Genomic DNA, 20814 nt, shown 5'->3' with positions numbered 1-20814 from the left:
GGCATTATAAATGTAGCTAAAACAGTGATTAGTGGGAATTTATAGCTTTAAAATAAATACATTAATAACAAAGAACAGTTAATGAGCAAACTATATCAAGAAGTCAGAAAAACATCAAAATAAACTCAAGAAAATGGGAGAAAGGAAATAAACTGAAATACAATAAAAGACAAACACATAATAAAGATAATCAACAAAGTTAGTTTCTTTGGGTTAAGAGATCTAATAAAATTGATAAACATTTGACAAAATTTCAAGAAAAAAATAAGACTAAACATTTATTTCCCCAAAGATATCCATCTTGCACTTTCTCTTCAACATTCTCCTTACATTCCAGACCGTAAAAATATGTCCCTTATGTCACATTCTGAATATAATCGCTCTCTATGAGCTATATGATCAGTACTCAATTACCTGAAATAATTTAGGGCAGCTTTAGGACCTAAAAATTAAAATTATCTGGGGGCGCCTGGGTGGCTAAGTTGGTTAAGTGTCTGACTCTTGATTTTAGCTCAGGTCATGGTCTCAGGGTTGTGACACTGCGCCCCGCGCTGGGCTCTGCACTGGGCGTGGAGCCTGCTTAAGATTCTCTCTTCCCCCTTTCCCTCTGCCGCCTCCACCCCCCAATGTAAATAAAATTATCTGATTCTTCTAAATTTGTATTTTCTTCCAAAAAATATTTTTTCAATGAAGTTGCTATAGAACAAAACCACAAATAACATGAACTTAAGATGTACTATGACAAGAAATGTCCCCTCCCAGCCTCCACTTGTCAGAAATAATGGCCAGTGTGAGATAACCCAAACAAGTGCAGGGAAAGGGGTGGGGGAAGAGAACGAGTGTCAAAAAGAGATTTAGTATATTAAATACTAATCAGTCACAGAAAACTGTATTAGTTAACTATACAAAGGTTTCAAAAATCTCCATCACCTTAGCAACTAATGATTTACTCAAATAGCTATAAAAACTTTATGATTAACATAACTACTATGATTAACAAATAACTGCAGATATACTTACAGTACCACCTACTATTCTTCCTAGTGGATACCATGCTCTTTCATCAAACCAATTTAAAAATTCATAGAACCCATGAGATGCAAGATGATGTGTTGATCTATAGTTAAACCTAGAGAAAAGAGGAAAAAAGGAAATGTTATAAAAGTTTGCTTAGTAGAAAGAAATAGCCCTATCTTTCTATTATAAATGTAAATATCTTTATATTTAACTGTATGGCCTACATACATATTTCTTTCATAGAAATTGACATTATTCTCCAAGGAATAGGCTTATACCACTTACCTAAAACCAAAAACAAAGATCCCCCCCCAAAAAAACCATGCCTACAAAATTAATAATGCTCAAATTAACATTTGGCCATTGTTAGGGTACCGGCAGCGGTACACAGCTATGCATTTGAACAAAAAACGGTGAGGGTACACAGAATTCACCACATGGTCCAAGTCAGTGACTCTCAAAAGATTAAGAACCACTAACAAAAGACAGCATCAAAATGAAAGGAGCACACTTGACATGATCGCCTCCAATCCTACAACCCTAAAAATAACAGGACTAAAGAATAAATTATAATAGCACTAAAACCATAAGAGAATAAACTATAAATAAACTATAAGAGCACTGTGAAACAATAATATGACCTTCAGGAATGAGAAATTTAATCAATGGAAGACAAAAGACAAATGAGAAGAAATGCACTGCAGCATTTTCAGATAAATTTCATCAAATACAAAAATAAGCACACCCCCAAACCAAACACTGGAGAAAAGTAAGCAACACGAAAGCTATGCATCAAAAACCAATGGAAGAATACCATAGGAAGCAGAAATACGACTATCTGCAGAGACTAAGACAAGCCACAGCAGCCTGAAAGGATGTTAACAACTGTAAACATATACACACTCAACATCAGAGCACCTAAATATATTAAGCAAATGTAGCAGATCCAAAAGCAGAAACAGACAGCAATGCAATAATATAGAGGACTTCGATACCTACTTTCAATACTGGAGAGATCATACAAAAAGAGTATCAATAAGGTGATACTGGACTTGAACCACACTTCAAACCAAATGTATCTAACAGATTAATATAGAACATTACATCTGACAGTGGCAGAACACATACTATTCTCGGGCACGAACAGAATTTCTCCAGAATATATTATATGTTAGGCCACAAAACAAGTCTTAACGAATTTAAGAAGACTGAAATTATATCAAGTATCTTTTTAAACCACCATGGTAGGACTCTAGATATCAAAAAAGTGGAAAATTCACAAACATGTGGAAATTGAAAATACAGTCCTGAACAATCAATAGGCCAAAGGAGAAATAAAAAGGACAATAAAAAATATCTTGAGACAAACACAAATGGAAATGCAACATAGTAAAACTTACAGAATGCATCAAAAGCAGGTTTAAGAGGAAAGTTTAGAGCAATAAATATCTACATTAATATAAAACCAGATCTCAAACAACCTAACTTTACACTTCAAGGAACTAAAAAAAAGAATAAACTATTCCCAAAGTTAGCAGAAGAAAGGAAATAACAAAGATCAGAGCAAAGATAAATGAAATAGAGACTAGAAACATAAAAGATCAACAAAACTAAGAAAAGATAAACAAAATGGATGAACTTTTAGCTAGACTAAGAAAACAGAGAAGACTCAGACAAATAAAATCAGAAATGAAAGGGGAGACATTATAACTGATACCACAAAAATACAAAGGATCATAAGAGACTACTATGAACAATTAATTATATACCAACAAATCGGACAACCTAGAAGAAATGAATAATTAAAAACATATAACCTGCATCAAGACTGAACCAGGAAGAAATAGAAAATCTAAAGAGAACCATAACAAGGAGATTGAATCAGTAATCAGAAACCTCCCAAAAAGAAAACCAACAAGATGGCTTTAATGGCAAATTCTACCAAACATCTGAAGAATAATTAATGCTAATCCTTCTCAAACTCTTCCAAAAAAATCAAAGAAGAGACAACACTTCCAACCCCCACTTTGAGACTAGATTTGCCCTCTTATCAAAGCCAGATGAGGGCACTACAAGATACAAGATTACAGGCCAATGTCCCTGATGAACATACATGTAAAAATCAAGAAAATACAAGCAAACCAAATTCAATAGCACATTCTTCAATACACCATGATCATACAGCATCAACAAGTATTTATCCCTAGGAGTCTAGGATGGTTCAACATATGGAAATCAATCAATGTGATAGACCATATTAATAAAAATGAAGAAAAAAATCACCTAATCATTTCAATAGATACAGAAAAAGCATTTGGCAAAATTCAACATCCTTTCATGACAAAAACTCTCAACAAACTGGGTAGAAAAGGAAGGTACCTCAACATAATAAAGGTCACATTTGACAAGCCCACAGCTAACATCAAACTCAATGGTGAAAGTTTTTCCTCTAAGATCAGGAACAAGACAAGGGTACCCACTCTTCCACTTCTATTCAAGACAAAACTAAAGTCCTAGCCGGAGTAATTAGGCAAGAAAAAGAAATAAAAGGCATCCAAGCTGGGAAAGAAGAAGCAAAACTGTTTGCAGAGAACACAATCTTATATATAGAAAAACCTAAAGACTCCGCCAAATAACCGTTAGAACTAACAAAGAGGATTCAGTAAAGGTGCAGGTTACAAAATTATTATTCAAAACTCAGTTGCATTTCTATGCACTAACTGTGAAATATCTCAAAGAGAAATTAAGAAAACAATCCCATTTATAATAGTATTAAAGTCAATAAAATACTTAGGAATAAATTTAACCAAAGTAAAACACCTGTTCACTGAAACTGTAAGATGATGAAAGACACAAGTAAATGGAAAGATATTCCATGTTCTTGGATTGAACCATTAATATTGTTAAAATGTTCACAGTACCCAAAGCAATCTATAAATTCAATGCAATCTCCATAAAAATTACAACATTTTTCACAGAAATAAAAAAAAATAATCCAAAAATGTATATGGAACCAAAAAAGACTTTGAATATCCAAAGCAATCTTGACAAAGAAGAAGGTGGTATCACAAAGGTGGAGGAATCATACTTCCTGACTTCAAACTCTATTACAAAGCAATAGTAATTAAGACAGTATGGTACTGGCATTAAAAAAAAAAAAAGAAAAAAGAAAAGAAATAGATCATTGGAACAGAATACAGGGCCAAGAAATAAACCCACACATATGGAGTCAACTAATCTTTGACAAGGGTGCCAAGAACAATAACAGGGAAAGAATAGTCTCTTCAATAATGGTGTTGGGAAAACTGGACATTATATGTGAAAAAATAAAAGTGGACCCTTATCTTACACCATACAAAAAATTAACTCAAAATGCATTATAGACTTACACGTTAACACCTGAAACCATAAAACTCTAAAACAAACAAAAAACAGAGAAAAAGTTCCTTGACATTGCCTTTGGCAATGATTGGGGGGGGGGGCACCAAAAACAAGCAACACAAGCAACAAAATTGAGACTGTATCAAACCAAAAAGTTTGTGCAAAGCAAAGAAAAAAATAAACAATATCTGAAAAGGCAATCTATGGAATGAGAGTAGTATCTAAAATATAAAAGGAACCCATGCCACTCAATAACAACAAAAACCTCCCCAAATCAAAAATCTGATTTAAAAATGGAGCCGAACAGACATTTTTCCAAAGATATACATATGATCAACAGGTATAGGAAAAGGTGCTCAACATCACTACCCATCAGGGAAATGCAAACCAAAACCACAATGAGATACACCTCACACCTATTAGGATGGCTATCATCAAAAAGATAAGAGGTAACAAATGTCAAGGGTTTGAGAAAAGGAAACCTTGTACAGGGATGGTGGGAATATAAATTATGGAAAACATCCATTATGGAAAACAGTATGGAGGCTCCTCAAAAAATTAAAATGGAACCACCAGCAACCCTATTTCTGAGTATATATCCTAAAGAAGAAATCAGTATCTGGAAGAGATACCTGCACTCCCATGTTCATTGTAGCATTTTTCCTAATAGCAGAGATATGGAAACAACCTAAATGTCTGTCAATGGATGAATGGAAAAAGAAAATGTAAATACATATAATGGAATCTTATTCCGCCACAAAGCAGAAGGAAATCTTGTCATTTGGTTTGTAACAACATGGATGAAACTGGAGGGTATTATGCTATGAAAAAATAAGCCAGACAGAGAAAGAAAAATACTATCACTCATAAGTGAACTACTAAAAAAAAAAAAAAAAAAAGTTTAACTCAGTAGAATGGTGATTGCCAGGGGATGTGGGAATGGACAAATGGGGAGATGATCAAAAGGTACAAACTTTCAGTTATAACACGAATAAATTCTAAGGATTTAATGTACAACATGGTGACTGTAGTTAATAATAATATACTATATACTTGAAATTTGTTGAGTAGATCTTCAGGGTCCTCATCCAAGCAATGCATATGTTTATTAAATTGACTGTGGTAATTATTTCACAATGTAGGGCTATCAAATCATCAAGCGGTACATTTTATACAACTTTGTCAATTATATTTCAATAAAGCTGGAAAAAGTATTATGAAAAAAATTAAGAAATCTAAAGATAAATCCAGAAAGTTTTTACATTTCTTTTAACTGGGAAAAAGAAACCGCATACACATCTCAATAAATTTCAGAACACTAAGGATTACTACAAGTCTCCAGATTTTTACCCCACATCTCCAGTCCTCTTCCTGCTTTCTGTACAGACAGCCTCCTTTACCCTCTCATTAACTCACTCTAACTCTCCCCCAAGAGATGTCAGTTACACCTGGGTCTCTTCAGTAATTATTACCAGCATGCCCAACAATTTACCAATCCTTTCTCCCTGCCTACGTCAGTTTTTTTGTTTGAGTTTGGTTTTGTCTTTGAATGTCACAAAGGCATCTCAAACTCAATAACTAAACTCATGATCAGACTCCTCCAAACATATATATACACTCTGTCTGCTTTCAGGGTGTTCTACCACCTAAGTTAAAGACAAAAATTTAGATGCCGTCCTTGATAGTTCCTTCCCTCTCACATCCTATACACAGATCATAATCAAGTTGTCATTTTACTTCCATTTTTTTTTTTTTTTAAAGATTTTATTTATTCATTTGCGAGAGAGACAGAGAGAGAACAAGCAGGGGGAGAGGCAGAGGGAGAGGGAGAAACAGACTCCCTGCTGAGCAAGGAGCCCGATGCGGGACTCGATCCCAGGACCCTGGGATCATGACCTGAGCCAAAGGCAGACGCTTAACCATCTGAGCCACCCAGGCGCCCTGTCATTTTACTTCTTAAGTATCTCTGAAATTTGTCCACTATAACTGGTATCACAAAAATACAAAAGATCATAAGAGACTACTATGAACAAGTATACACCAACAAACTGGACAATTTGTCCACTCTTTTCCTACTCTGATACTAGCACTCTAATCCAAGCTATCATCGTAACTAGACTATAGTGGTAGTCTCCAATTCATCTCCCTAGATCCATTTTGCCTATCTCCTAAATTTCCAATCTGTATACATCTCAACAAAGAACATCTTTTCAAAATGCAAATGTGATCATATTGCAACCTTCTGCTAAACTATTCAAAGGCTTCCTCTCTTAAAAGTAAAAAAAAAAAAAAAGAAAAATTTTAAGGGAAGGAACCTCCACTTCTTAACATAAAGCCACACACACTCTAGCTCTTATATAACACTACAGTCTCATTTCATACCTTACTATCTCCCTACTTCCCATATACAGTAGCCCCCCTTATCTGTGAGGGATAGATTCCAAGACCCCCAGTGACTATTTGAAACTGCAGAGTATGGAACCCTATATATATTACATTTTTTCATATACATACCTATGATGATAAAGTTTAACTTATAAATTAGGCACAGTTAGAGATTAACAATAATAATAAAATAGAATTATAACAATATACTATAATAAAAGTAATGTGAATGTGGTCTCTCAAAGTATCTTATTGTGTGGTACCACTCCTTCTTCTTATAATGATTTGAGATGATAAACTGCCTATGAGAGGAGATAAAGTGAGGTGAATGATGTAGGCATTGTGAAGTAGCATTAGGCTACTGTTGACCTTCTGACAGGAGGATCATCTGCAGTTGACCACAGTTAACTGAAACCACAGAAAGTGAAATCACATATGGGGGGGGGGGGGATTACTGTACCATCTTTCAGTTCTCCAGACTCACTTTATTCCTTCCTAAGATCTTCAGACTGCTAATTCCCTCTCCCTGGATCACTAATATCTCCCCTTCTTAGCCTAAATAACTCATCCTTCAAACTTCAGCATTTATAGGGATGCTGTTCTGAAATGGTTCAGTGTACTTTTCTTCCTAGCACTTGCCACAGATCTAGTTTCACATTAGTTCACTTAATATTCACCTCACTAGATAAATGCTCCCACTAGGATACCACTGTGTCTCCAACATCTGGTACAGCACGTAACACACAGTAGCCCTCAAATATGTTAAATGAATAACTGATTTCACAAATATGTTTTTCAGTGGGGGTGAGATACAATCAAGCTATCTTGATAGGTACCTGTACCTAATGCCAATTTTAAATGGTATCCCCAAATTAAAGACAAAGACAGATTTAACTATACTTCTGAGATCCAAGCCTGAAGGCATAATTAAAAAGTTAGAACAAACAAGAAAGCTCATTAAGATTCTATTGAAAACCTAGTCAAGGTACCTAAAAACTAAACATAAACATAAGTAGAATGTGTTTAGTCCAATTTTATCCCAAAGATCAAGTTTCTCCTGGTATGCAAGACTCCCAGAACTCCTTTATGGATTCTTACATACACATTCTCTTTGATTTTCAGTTAACTTCCTCCTGCCTGAATTGTCATTTGTTTTTGTTTTTTTTTAAGATTTTATTTATTTGACAGAGAGAGAGACACAGTGAGAGAGGGAACACAGCAGGAGGAGTGGGAGAGGGAGAAGCAGGCTTCCTGACATCGAGCAGGAAGCCCGATGCGGGACTCGATCCCAGGACCCTGGGACCATGACCTGAGCTGAAGGCAGACGCTTAACGACTGAGCCACCCAGGCGCCCGTCATTTGTTTTTCTATCCATTTTCTGGCTCAGTTTCCAACCCATCACCATGAATGTTCTTCTGAATGCCCTTATGGCTTTCATCTCTTACCTCCTGGAAGTGAAACAACAGGACTATAAAAGGCAGTACACTCATTTCACCGGGCACTTTCAGTGTTAGTCACTAGTTTTTTTAGACCCATAATATAGTACGCCATTCTCATCCTTCCCCCACACAACATACCATTCAACTAATCTAAGCCCAGTGTGATAGCTAAATTAACTATGACTATAGGGATAAATAAATAAAAAGTGGACACTCTATCCAAGAGTTCTTGTTGCTTAGTAATATTACCAACACAGGATCACCAAAGTTAATTCTTGCCAACAATGGTAACTATGTTTGAAATTTCCATGAGAACTCCTGAGGTTGAATACTTTTCATATATTTACTGGTCATTAAAATTTCCTCTTGGGTAAAGTGTGTGTTGAAATACTTTGCACACTTTTTTTTCTAGGTGATTTAAATAAGTTTTTTATAAGCTGTAAGCTTCTTTCCATGGCTTCTCTTTTCACTTGCAATGGTATTTAAAAGAATAGAAATTCTTTTTTTTTAAGATTTCATTTATTTGACAGAGAGAGAGAAAGCACAAGTAGGGGGAGCAGCAGGTAGAGGGAGAGGGAGAAGCAGGCTCCCCATTGAGCAGGGAGCCCGATGCGGGGCTCAGTCCCAGGACCCTGGGATCGTGACCTGAGCCAAAGGCAGCTGCTGTACCAAATGAGCCATCCAGGCACCCCAAAAGAATAGAAATTCTTGACATAAACCTAATTTACCAACTTTCTGCTATAGGGTTAGTGCTTTACTCCTGGTTAAAAATAAAGTCCTTCCCTACCCCAAAGTCATAAGGATTTTGTTTTATTTTCTTCTTCGTGATAATTTCAACTTACTTATTTAGATCTTTAATACACCTGGAATGGGTTACTTCACATGGTGTGAAATAGGGATTCAATTTTATTTTTATTTTTATTTTCTCCTTATAAATAATCATTCCACCATCATTTATTAAAACAACTATCTTTTCTCCATTGCTCTACAGTTCCACCTCCATCATATATTAAGGTTCGTTAATGTGCAGATCTGTTTTTGGATTCTTTTTTGTTCAGGTGGTCTTTATGTCTATCCTTGCATCAATAATATGTAAGCTTCATTACTGGAGCTTTAAATTATATCTTGATACCTGGTAGAACTTTTTTTTTAACTGTGTTTTTTATTTTGTCCTTTTGCATTTCTATATAAATTTTAAAATAAGCCTGTCAATTCCACCAAAAAAAAAAAAAAAAGTGACGTTTTGACTGAAAATCCATTAACTCCACACAACAGTTTGGGGAGAATTAACATCTTTACAATACTGACTCATCAAACCTATTAATACAGTTTATCTCCTTCATTTAAATCTTCTTTAATGTCATTCCAGAAAATATATAACTTAACCTTAGAGGTCTTGCACATCTTTGCTTAGATTTTTTCCTATCTTTAATGGTATCTTCATTTAATTTTTAAAAATTCTGTTTGACATTGACATGAAATCTCTTGATATTTTTACATTGATTTTGTAACCAGAAACCTTGCAAATGCTTATTAATTCTAATAATTTATCACTAGATTCCTTCAGACTTTAAATTTGAAAATCAATAAACTTCCCTGTGACTGTTAAAAACAAACAGATGTGTCAAAGACAACTTGGCAAACTTCAGGTTTTGAAAACCCTGTTGTAAGAGGTAATAGTTTGTTTCCATTTTGTTCTATCCAATTTGTGATATTTTCCATAATAAAGTTTCCATATATATGTATTGTGTGACTATTCAGAGACACTGTATTTCATAATTGCCTTTCCCTATATCTATAGGAAACAATGAAAAGTAAGAAAATAGGAATAAAGAACTTGCTTCTGGAAGCCACTACCTGTTTGTTTTTTTTTAAATACATATATATGTATTGTGTTCCCTGTATAATTATGTAAATAATGTATCTGTATATAAATTTTATTACAATTAATAACATACCTGTGTGTGTATATGTAAACTATATGTATACACACACACACAATATCATGGACAATTTCAAGCATACACAAAAGTAGATCTAATACTATAATGAACCTCCAGGTATGTATCACCCAGCTTCAACAGTTACCACTTGATGGTCCTTTTGTCTATAACACTCCAGCTACTTAAAAATTTTTTAATATGTGAACTGGACATGCTAAAATTGAAGACTGCTTTTGTGCACACAATTGCTTGAGTTTAATGAAGAAAGGAATAGAAGACAAAAATTTAAGTCAGTGTTCTAATTATTGGTGTGCCCAAAAAACCCTATGATCCAGCAATTGCACTATTCCCTAATTCTTATTCATGAAAAAAAGGTTGTATTTCTTGGGTTCTAGTAGAGATATTACTACAATGCTGTATTCAAAACATTATAGCTTAAAAAGAATTTTACAAGCTGGTTTAAGGTTTATCCGGCATATACTGTATTGTTTCCTTTTGAAAACAAAAACTAAATTCCATCCTATTTGTAAACTAGTACTAACTACCTTTATGAACAAGAAGAAAAAGCCACTAACAGCTGCCTCTGCATTTTCCTTCTATAAATCCTGTTGAAGATGTAACCACTTGTACATTTGATTTTGGATTTATTTCATCTAAATGAATTACCTAATGTACACTCAAAACAATAAAAACAAAAACAGAATCTCATGATTATGAAGCAACATACCACAATATACTCTTAATCTTAAAGAGGGTTAAAAAAAATTATGCCTCAGCCCTAAAATCAACCTATAGCTTTTCTACCTTCAAGAAGAAACCTTTGGGGGGGGGGGAAGGAGAAGAAGAAACAACAGAAACCTCTGAGGTGGGAAAGGGATTTGTACGTTTAACACTTCCAATTCTCTACAAAAATATGGCAGTGTGTCAGAAAAAATATTAACATAATTGGAAAATGCCTAAGAATAAATTAAGGGGAAGAACAGTCAGTATATTGTTATCTTAATGCTATGACCAACCTCAAGGCACCTAATACTTACCCTGTGACTAGCTTTTGAAACGTAATATATGGTATGTGTAGAATTTGAACTGGAAAAGCTAAGAAATAAAAGCTTCACTTAATTTATAGGAGGAAGTAAAAGACAAAGTTCTAGCCTCAAGACAGGCGCTAAAGGTAGCACTGAAAGTAAAACACAAGTTTTCCAAGGGCCAATTCTGTCATTCTTTTCCCTAAACCATGTTCCTTCTCTAAAACTATCTACCAAATGCATACAAATAATTAAATCTTTAAAGTTTGCTATTTGACATTTCTGGAGAAGGGAGGTGAGGGCAGACGATGTTGCTGTTTCATAACACTGGCATTAAACTGATTGTCTCAAATAAGTGCCTGCTATAATAATTCCTACCTTTTTCCTATACAGATACAAGATTGATACAGTTTTAAATAAACACAGTAAAAATGTCAGAACTTTAGAAACCAGGACTTATAGAATAGATTCAAACTAGAAGTAACCAGTATAAATACAGAGGCGATGAGAGGCAAACATGTTCCACCTCCCAAGTGTTCAGTCCACAAATCTAATTTTCTTAAGACAACACAAGTCTAGTTTAACTCGGCCTTTGCAAATAAAATCTTAAGAAACAGAGGAATCAATCAGAAATAGAAAGGAGGAAAGAAACAAAGGAGAGGCAAGCGGCTTTGATCAATGATGGTGCTAAAGAACAACAAATACAAGTAGCAAACGAGGGAAGGAAGGGAGGGAGATAGAGCAAAAAGGAGAGTGAGGTGGTGGAGTACTATACCAAGTATTACCACATTTCAACACAGTCCCCTTAAGACAGAAGCCTTGAATCACCCTAGTGTTTTAATTTGCCTTGAGATAAGAAACCAGATTCACTAAACTTAAGTTTCTATCAAAAATAAGGATACACGGACTCCAAGTGAGGGCTCAGGGTTGTCCTCTATGGATAGATAACATCTCAATTTGACACCATGTCCTTCAAAACCTCCCCAAAACTCTTGCCTGTCAAAACACAGTATGTGCCTCTAAGGGTGGCTACTCTATACTGGGCATTAGTATGGTTTTCATTTTTGAAAGATAAAAAAAAAATTTTTTTTTTAAATTCTTGAGCAACAAATATGCACCAGGTTTCTGCTAGGCACTAGGAACAGAGCACTGAAAAGGCCAGGCAAAGTCACAGCTCTCCTGGAGCTTAAGTGCAATAAACACAAACCAGGTAATTTCAGATTGAAACAAGAGCTTTGGAAGAAATTAAAGGGACGAAATAAAAGAGTGAAATAGGAAGAAGGGAAAGAGGGAGGAAGGGGTAAAGACTTCTTTAATCAAGGTGTAAGTGGAGTCTTATAATATTTGTGAGACTTTTAAGGATGGGAGTAACCAGCCATTCCAAAAGGGGGAAAGAGCTGTCCCTAGATAGAGAAACAACCAAGGGCAAAGACCTTAAGGTGGGTGTGTTGCGCATGTTTAAAAAGTAAGGGAAAGAGGTTTAAGAAGGGGAGTGGTAAGGAGACAAGTTTTGGGCCCTATTTACCCTATTTATTTACAATTATTTTTAAAAATTGTTAACAATTGTCAGGTACTATGAAAGAATAGCTTTCATTTAATCCTCACACACAAAAATAAAACCTTTGAGGTAGGATAGGATTCTATGCCCAGTCTATAGATGATTAGACTAAGGCACAAAGATGTCAAATCCAAAGTCATACAGCAATTAAGTGGTCAAACTGTGATTTAAACTAGGGAGCTCTGACTCTGGTGGGCACAGTGGAGAACCTTATAAATGGATTTCAAAGTTCCCTATACCTCAGGGATTCCAAAGTGCCCCTCTAGAACTACATTTCTGACATGAGCCAGGTATAAACTTTGAGGGGAGTGGGATACACACTTTGGAAAAGGGCACCATCCTATTTAATATACTTGTTTATATATTAGATTCTTGTGTAAATTCTCACTTCAAGAAAGGGTTCAAAAAAGCTGAAACAAGTATTTGAAAAACAGTGGTATGTTTAAAATTATATACACAAAAACACCATTAGCACAGTTCTCTTAAGATGTGTTAAGATGAAACTTTGAATCCTGAAGTTTATGCCCCTTCTTAAGTCACTTTGGAAGCAAAAGGACAGAGAGGACCAATATATCACTGATTATATCTTTTTAGATTTCAACTCTTTGGTACATATTACCTTTTAAACAATCACAGCAAGAATACCCATGAACTTGAATGTTACAATCATTCTGCCAGAGAGAGAACTTTAGAAGATGGAGCACAGCAAATTCTCAGCTGGGAAGAAATACATACCATTTATACTCTCAATTCATTTACCAGTTCTAGTCACATGGCTCCCTTGTGCTCAGAAAACAGGGAAAGGAGGCATTAGTGAACAGCACTAACGGCTACCATATATGTCATGCTGTTTTGTAGATGAAGCAAAATTCATTAATATATATGATCCTATTCATGCCAATAACTTAAAAGTTACATGTGCATGTATATGCACATAAATATTTCAAAGACTGGGTATCCTTCGAAAAAATCCGAGGACGTTACATAATGAGTTGTCAATAGATTGTGCCTCATTCTTTGACTTTTTTTGAAACAATGAGCAATTGTTAAAGAAAAAATTAAAAAGAAAAAAAAAACACAAAAAGCCTAGAAAAAGAAAATCATAGCCAGAAAACATTATTAAGTACTGTATGGCCGATAATAACCATTATCACACCATCTTATTACCATCACACACAATCTACAAAATGCTTTTACCAAACCCTTCAACAAATACTACTCTCATAAAGAAGATACAAAGCAAGTGGTCCTCATCTCTGCCTCAAATTTCTCCCCTTCTTGGCACCTTTCTTATGCTTCATATATGAAATCAAATCAACCACTGTGTGTCTCCAGACAACCATACTCTTCTCAGTATGCTATTAATTTTTTTTTTAATGATTTTATTATTTATTTGAGAGAGAAAGGGCATGCAAAAGAGCAGGGGAAGGAACATAGTGGGGGGGAGGGAGAGGGAGGGGTAAAGAATCTCAAGCAAAGTCCAGGCTCAGTGCGGAGCCCAACTCAGGGCTCAATCCCAGGACCCAAGATCATGACTGAACCAAAACCAAGAATTGGATGCTTAACCAACTGAGCCATCCATGCGCCCCATACACAATAATTTCTAATCTTTACTCCCTCAAAGTCTATTTCTCATCTTTAAAAGTTATATGTAAGCATGGGTACACATAATTTTCCAAAAGACTTGCAATCCTTCCTTCCCCTTCCACTATCAACACAGGCTTGTTTTTCCCAATTTCTCCTCCCTTATAGACAAGCTTGCCACATAAATGTTAAACAACTACTCCTGGACAATGTCTAATGATAACATGAAAATAATGTCTGCTATCATTTGCATATTCAATGTATCAAAAAGAAACGAGGGCGCCTGGGTGGCTCAGTTGGTTAAGCGACTGCCTTCGGCTCAGGTCATGATCCTGGAGTCCCTGGATCGAGTCCCGCATCGGAGCCTGCTTCTCCCTCTGACCCTCCCCCCTCTCATGTGCTCTCTCTCATTCTCTCTCAAATAAATAAATAAAAATCTTAAAAAAAAAAAAAAAAAAAGAAACGAGAAAGGATGGGAGTATTTTTTCTCACACAGTTTTCTCCTTCATGGTTTTAAAACTGCTTACAAGGTATAAAACAGAGAATTAGGAATTCCTATTTGACCTAAACAGGCTGTTTCACTTTTATAGTATACATGGATCAAAAATTTATTGGGTAGAAAGCAAAGTCTCAGTTCTCATGAGAAGAAAGAATGCAAGACAGAGAGACACATGTAAATTCTATTGTTTCTACTGCCCATTACTGCAACATCTCCCAAGAGATATACAACTTCCATTATTATCACCATAATCATCTATCAATATTTTGACCTGAACAAACTACTTATGAGATTTAGTTTAACAGTTTGTTTTGAATTTCTTCCTCTTTCCCCTGTTATCAAGTATTTTCTAATTCCATAGGAATTTCAAGTATGGTTGTTTCTCATTTTTCATTAAATCTTTAAACAACCTTGCTACTAACAAGTCAGAAAATTATTCATATACCCATTTCAGAAATGAAGTCTATAAATGGCTTATTTTGTCTGTTTTAAGTCATTCTCCCTCTTTCTGAAGGAAAAAGTGCCAAAAATTTGTAGAAGTAGCTAATTTGCAGCTCCTTTTGGCTTTCACTCTTAGTGTAACATATTACTTGAATAATCTATCTAAAAATACAATCTCCACCTTAAGTGAAGCAATGGAAGTTCACCTTCTCCATTACATATGTCCAATACTTAACTATTTCAATTCGGCTCTTTTCTTCCTAGCATTAATCTAGGTCTTCCATAAGAGAAAAAGACTTTTCCTATTTCTTCAACTACTGTAGCAAAAACTGCAGTATGAAAACACAAGAAGAAAAAGCACTGTCTTTTAAAGAAGGTACTGTTTTTACAGAAAAGACCTATTTTTCTAATTTTAGAATTCTACACTGCTTCCTAAAGAATGCTATTTAACCATGATCAGCTTTATTAAAATGAGAAAATCTGTGCTAACTATATAAAAGGTTCGCTCTGTCCTAAGGAAGACCATCTGAATACCAAAATTCCAAATGAGACACAATTCACCAAAGCATTGTAAGATCTGAATTGTAATTTCTATCCCTGAAGCTGACCTCTGTTCATTTTTCTCTTCTCAACTAATACTTACTTTTCTGCTCTACCTCATGCTTTAGAATTCATAAGATCGTCTTTATAATTTTTTTGAGTTGCTCTCATAAATATCTTAGGATATGTATTAGTACCTTAACGATAAATTTGCTATGCTTGATCTCTATACATTATGATACAGCAAACAAACTTTTAAGAACTGAAATTGTCAGAAAGAATCATAGAGTTGTCTCAGTAACATGTATTTTACTTGTTCTCTTTAGAGAAAGCACAGTATTTCCACACCAACACTGTGAATTGTGCCTTCATTTGGAACCCTAGATTTTCATATCTTAGGGCAACATATAGGACAGGTGAGTGATATGCTTTCCTCTTATAAAACAGCTGATGGATAACGGCAATAAGATATGGGGAAAAAAATCAGCACGATGCCTAAACTCCAGTTTTAAGTACATAAAGAAGCTGAGAATCTGAAAATTAATTCTTTTACAAGTGTCACATGCCCTTAAATCCCTTGGATGAAAAAACTGAGGGCCAAAGACGGAGATTTTCTTAGTCACGATGCTAAATGGCTCCAAATATGTCAAAGCTTGGTCTTCACTGTTCTCTTTTCACTGTTACCTCTCCTCTTTCCTTCGTTCATTTCCTGAACTTTGACTACAATGTATAAGTACGCAATTCCTTTTTCTAAATTCTAAATCTATATATTGAACAGCCTACTTGAGTATCTACTTAGATGTCTCCACAGATATGATATTCAACATACTTAAAATTGAACTCATCATTTACTCTGCCCTCTACTAATAAAGTAGCTCTTGCAGTTCCTGGGTGGCTCAGTCCGTTAAATATCCAACTCTTGATTTCAGCTCAGGTCATGATCTCAGGGTAGTGAGATGGAGCCCTGCAGGTCTCTGAGCTGGGTGTGGAGCCTGCTTAACACTCTCTCTCACTCTCCCCCTGCCCCACTCTAAAAAAGTTAATTAAAAAAAGTTGCTTTCTATCTTAGTTAAAATGTTACCATTATCACTGGTATCTTATCTGGGAATCATAAAATCCTCACTCCCTATACCCAGCTCTTAAATTCCCCTAGTTAAAGCTCTCTTCATATTTTATCTAGACTATTTCACTTGCCTTCTTACAGACTTCCTAGCTTCTGGTATTTCCTTCCAACCTTACAATCCATCCCCCACACAAGAGAAAAATTTCTAAAACGATTATACCGATCCTTCAACTGTTTCCCAAAATCTACAGGATAAAGTCCTAATGTTTTTAAGACTCCCTTCCCTACCCTTACCCTGAAATGGCTCCTCCCTACTTCTCTCTCACCTTATATACCTCAACGTCAGGTTTTTCGCTAAACAAATACTATTCATGATTTTTCATACTTCCATACCTGTGCACAAGCTGTTCTTGTTACCGAAGAGCAAATCCTCCTTTAGTATCCTCCCACACCTATCTTTCAAGACCTAACTCAAGACACCTCTTTCTAAGCCTTAACTATCCTTTTCAGGTAAGAGCTGGCACTTCCCCCTTTATACCTCGATCTTGCACTTTTTGTTTTACCTTGTTCAATGCAACATATTAAACAGAATTAATTTACTATTAGTAGGTTCCAACATAAGTAAATAATAACAACAGTGAACATTTAATGATTATGAATTATACACTGTTCTAAGTACCTTCATTTGTATTAATCTTCATGACAACTTATTGATATAGATATTATCATTCCCAATTCACAGATGAAAAGACAAATGACGAGGTTAAGTAACTTGCTCAAGGTCATTCAACTAATGAATAGCAAAGCCCAGAGTCTATTTCACTTGATCTCTAGGCAAAGATAAATGAATTGATCTTCCTACCCCTAGCACCAAGCACACTGCCTGGCATGTAATAAGTTCAATAAATGTTTGTTAAAGTGCCTGTGAACATTTTATATATCATCCAATTGTAAAACATTTTCCACAAATGTCCTAAGTGAGTTAGTGCTAGTATGAGGTTAGGAGCTGTATAAAATGTTTTAACTCCCACTCTAAGGTAAACTATTCTTTCTATAAAATATACTATTCAGGTAGAAGGTAATAAAAATAGTGTAATTGATTTAATTAAATTTTCATGTGTGAACACTCCATATACCTGAGTCAATGCATTTGGATCCCTTTTTATGTTCTGGCCTCTAAAGCCTTTCATCACTCATAAAACTATTCAGTATTGTATGTAGAAATGAAAAACACCTGCTGCAACCAAAAGAATTTCTGTTCCACTTATTCTTTTTTTTTGAAATTCTGATTAAGAGTTTAACTTCCATAATTACCAATCTCAGCACTTGATCTGGCCCTATCCTAACACTATCCATACCATGTTTGTCACTATATCCTAGCCATGGGGGCCTTATTTTGTCCATTCACCATTCCAAGGTGTTCCTGGTTGGAGGGATGCTCTTAATTAAGATCCTCACAGGGATAGCTAACTCCTTGTCATTTTGATCTTGGCTTAAATATCATCTCAAAAAGGCCTCTTCACTTCCATATCTACAGTGGTAGTCCCAAAGCCACATCCCAGACACTAGCTACCATATTATTTTTTTTCAGAGCCTTTCTCACAACTGAAATTACCTCGATCTTTGTTTACATGTTTACCTGCCAGAAAATAAGTTCCACTACAACAGAGACCCCTATATATATTCCTAATCCTTGGTACTATGCCTGCACAATTATCACATAATAAATATTTGTTAAAATGACGTGAAAGTTGAATGTACCCTTAGTACTAAAAGCTTTTGTAATCAAAGCCTATAAAAAATTATTTTTAAAATCCTAAGATTTGTAAGACATCTTATCTCTTATTCCACAAAAACAAATAATAAAATAATAAAATAAAGGTAACACAGAAAGATAAAGGACAAGAGAAGTGTAGATATAAAAATTCAAGACTACATAAAAACACACAAAAATGTAAGTCATAAGGACACACATAAAATGTAGTCATAATGGACTAAAACTAAACCTAACTTCATTTCCCAGGAATCAAAGCCAAATAGGAGGGAGCCCGTGGCTGGCTCAGGTGGTAGATCATGTGACTCTTGATCTCAGGGTCGTGAGTTCAAGCTCCATGTCGGACATAGAGCTTACTTAAAAAAAAAAAAAAAAAATCCACGGTCTTTAACTACAATACTAAAGTCTATTTGTTAAACTAAAATAGAAAACAGATATCAAAACGCAGTGACTCTAACATGAATTTTCTTAATTTTTACAATCATGACATTTTATCTTTTTACAGGTTTTTATAGCTAGGTACCACCTCAAAGATAAAAGCAACAAGATTAGAAATAGGAGAGTCAGGACAGAGTAAGTTATCAGGTGACAGATAAGATATGTATGCAGCCACATAGTTTAAGATTTTGATATACCTAAAAATCTTGCCAAGTATACATTTCCCCCACAAAACTGGTATAATAAGTGGGAACAAGCATTTCTGACCAGAGAGTCCATAAAAAAACCCAAAAAATCAGGTTTACTAAAGGAAGTATTTCTTCTTCATCATTCTTATTATCTGGGATGGTTTGGAACACAGAAGCAAAGAGGGCAGTTATTATGATTTAGTTCTGCAACTAAAAAGGTCATAAAAACAGTCAAAACAACAATGAAGACATGAAGAGAACCAACAGAGACATCAAATACACTTCCACAGTGTTCAGTACAGGTAAACACTCAATATGAAGGAATTAGTTCCCGACCTTAGAGTTGGTTGTTTCTGAAAAGTTGGCAAAACCATGGACTGGCAATGAAAAAGACCTCAAAAACAAAAAAAACCTCAGATTGAGATAGGTTTTTGCATTTTTCTGGGTGAGGGCCTCTGAGAATCTGATGAAAACACAGATTCTCTCACCAGAAGATGTGCATAAAAATTCTGCAGAATTTTAAACTTAATTTTAGAAGACCCCCAACACATAAGTCATATTAGAAAGGCATTTCTTTCCAGCACTGAAAAATCTGCTGTGAGTTACCTTGTAGTTCAATAGTTTGGAAAAAACTACACCTGTGATCCACTGAGGCAGTTTTGGGAAATCAAGACTATAGTTATTTTTCAGCCATGAAATCATTTAAAACAATATTATTTTAATAAGGGAAGTAATAAGGGTCTCTTTCAAATTACTGTGGTGCATAAGGCTTTCTGTATTAAAAAGTAAAATAATAGGTTATCCTTTTTTTGCCCATTCTCAAAAAATTAAGGAGAGATGACAAAGATTCAGGAGAAAACAAGATTAATATTTAGTTTTCATTTGTTTTAAAGGAATAAAATAAACTTCACATTTATAAAAAAGATTGGATTTTTAAATTTTGGTATATAAATATAGCACTGTGCTATCTCAAACTGTGGTTGGCAAAGCTGTAATTGGAGCAAGATTACTCTACCAACACTTAAACAGATGTCTTTTGTGCATCCTAGAGCAGAAAAAGCTAGAAGCTACATAAAGAAAAACACTGAATACAAGATTCTGTAATAATGCAAATATTTTTCTTAAAAATGCAACCATAAAGTATAGACACCAATTTATGAATAAATTAGAGTTCACAAATAACTTTTCCCTCAGAGCCAATAAGCCTGGGCATTATGCATACAAATTCACAATTCTAAGAACCAAAGGCAAATTTGGTCTGTGACCTCATAAAGCTGACAATCTTTGACAATCTGGCAGGAGGGACAGGCAACAAACAAATAAAATCAAGCAGAGAAGGGGACAGAAGGGATACAAAAGGACATCTAACATTTCTCCGAAGAATAATTTATATTAAGCATTAAAATATACTGACCTTACATGTTTGATTCAATGAGTTTTGACAATTTTATATATACCATCAACCAAAACTATCACCCAAAACCATCACCCAGAAAGTTCCCATGTGAACCTTTCCTGTCACTTCTCCCTCCCAAACAC

At 35.0% G+C, this 20814-nt stretch overlaps 1 protein-coding gene across 1 annotated transcript in view; it reads right to left on the bottom strand.

The window, feature by feature from the left end:
• The window catches only part of STT3B (STT3 oligosaccharyltransferase complex catalytic subunit B), a 99095-nt gene that overhangs the window by 58029 nt on the left and 20252 nt on the right, over positions 1 to 20814 (bottom strand). The window contains exon 2 of the mRNA XM_032408849.1: positions 1021 to 1129. Coding sequence (XP_032264740.1) covers positions 1021 to 1129 — 109 coding nt within the window. The remainder of the gene's footprint in view (positions 1 to 1020; positions 1130 to 20814) is intronic.

The sequence above is a fragment of the Phoca vitulina genome, unplaced genomic scaffold (assembly GCF_004348235.1).
Source record: "Phoca vitulina isolate PV1807 unplaced genomic scaffold, GSC_HSeal_1.0 scaffold10, whole genome shotgun sequence".
In the NCBI taxonomy this organism is placed as follows: domain Eukaryota; kingdom Metazoa; phylum Chordata; class Mammalia; order Carnivora; family Phocidae; genus Phoca; species Phoca vitulina.
The sequence above is the reverse complement of the archived record's forward strand: the minus strand, read 5'-3'. Positions and strand labels throughout refer to the sequence as shown.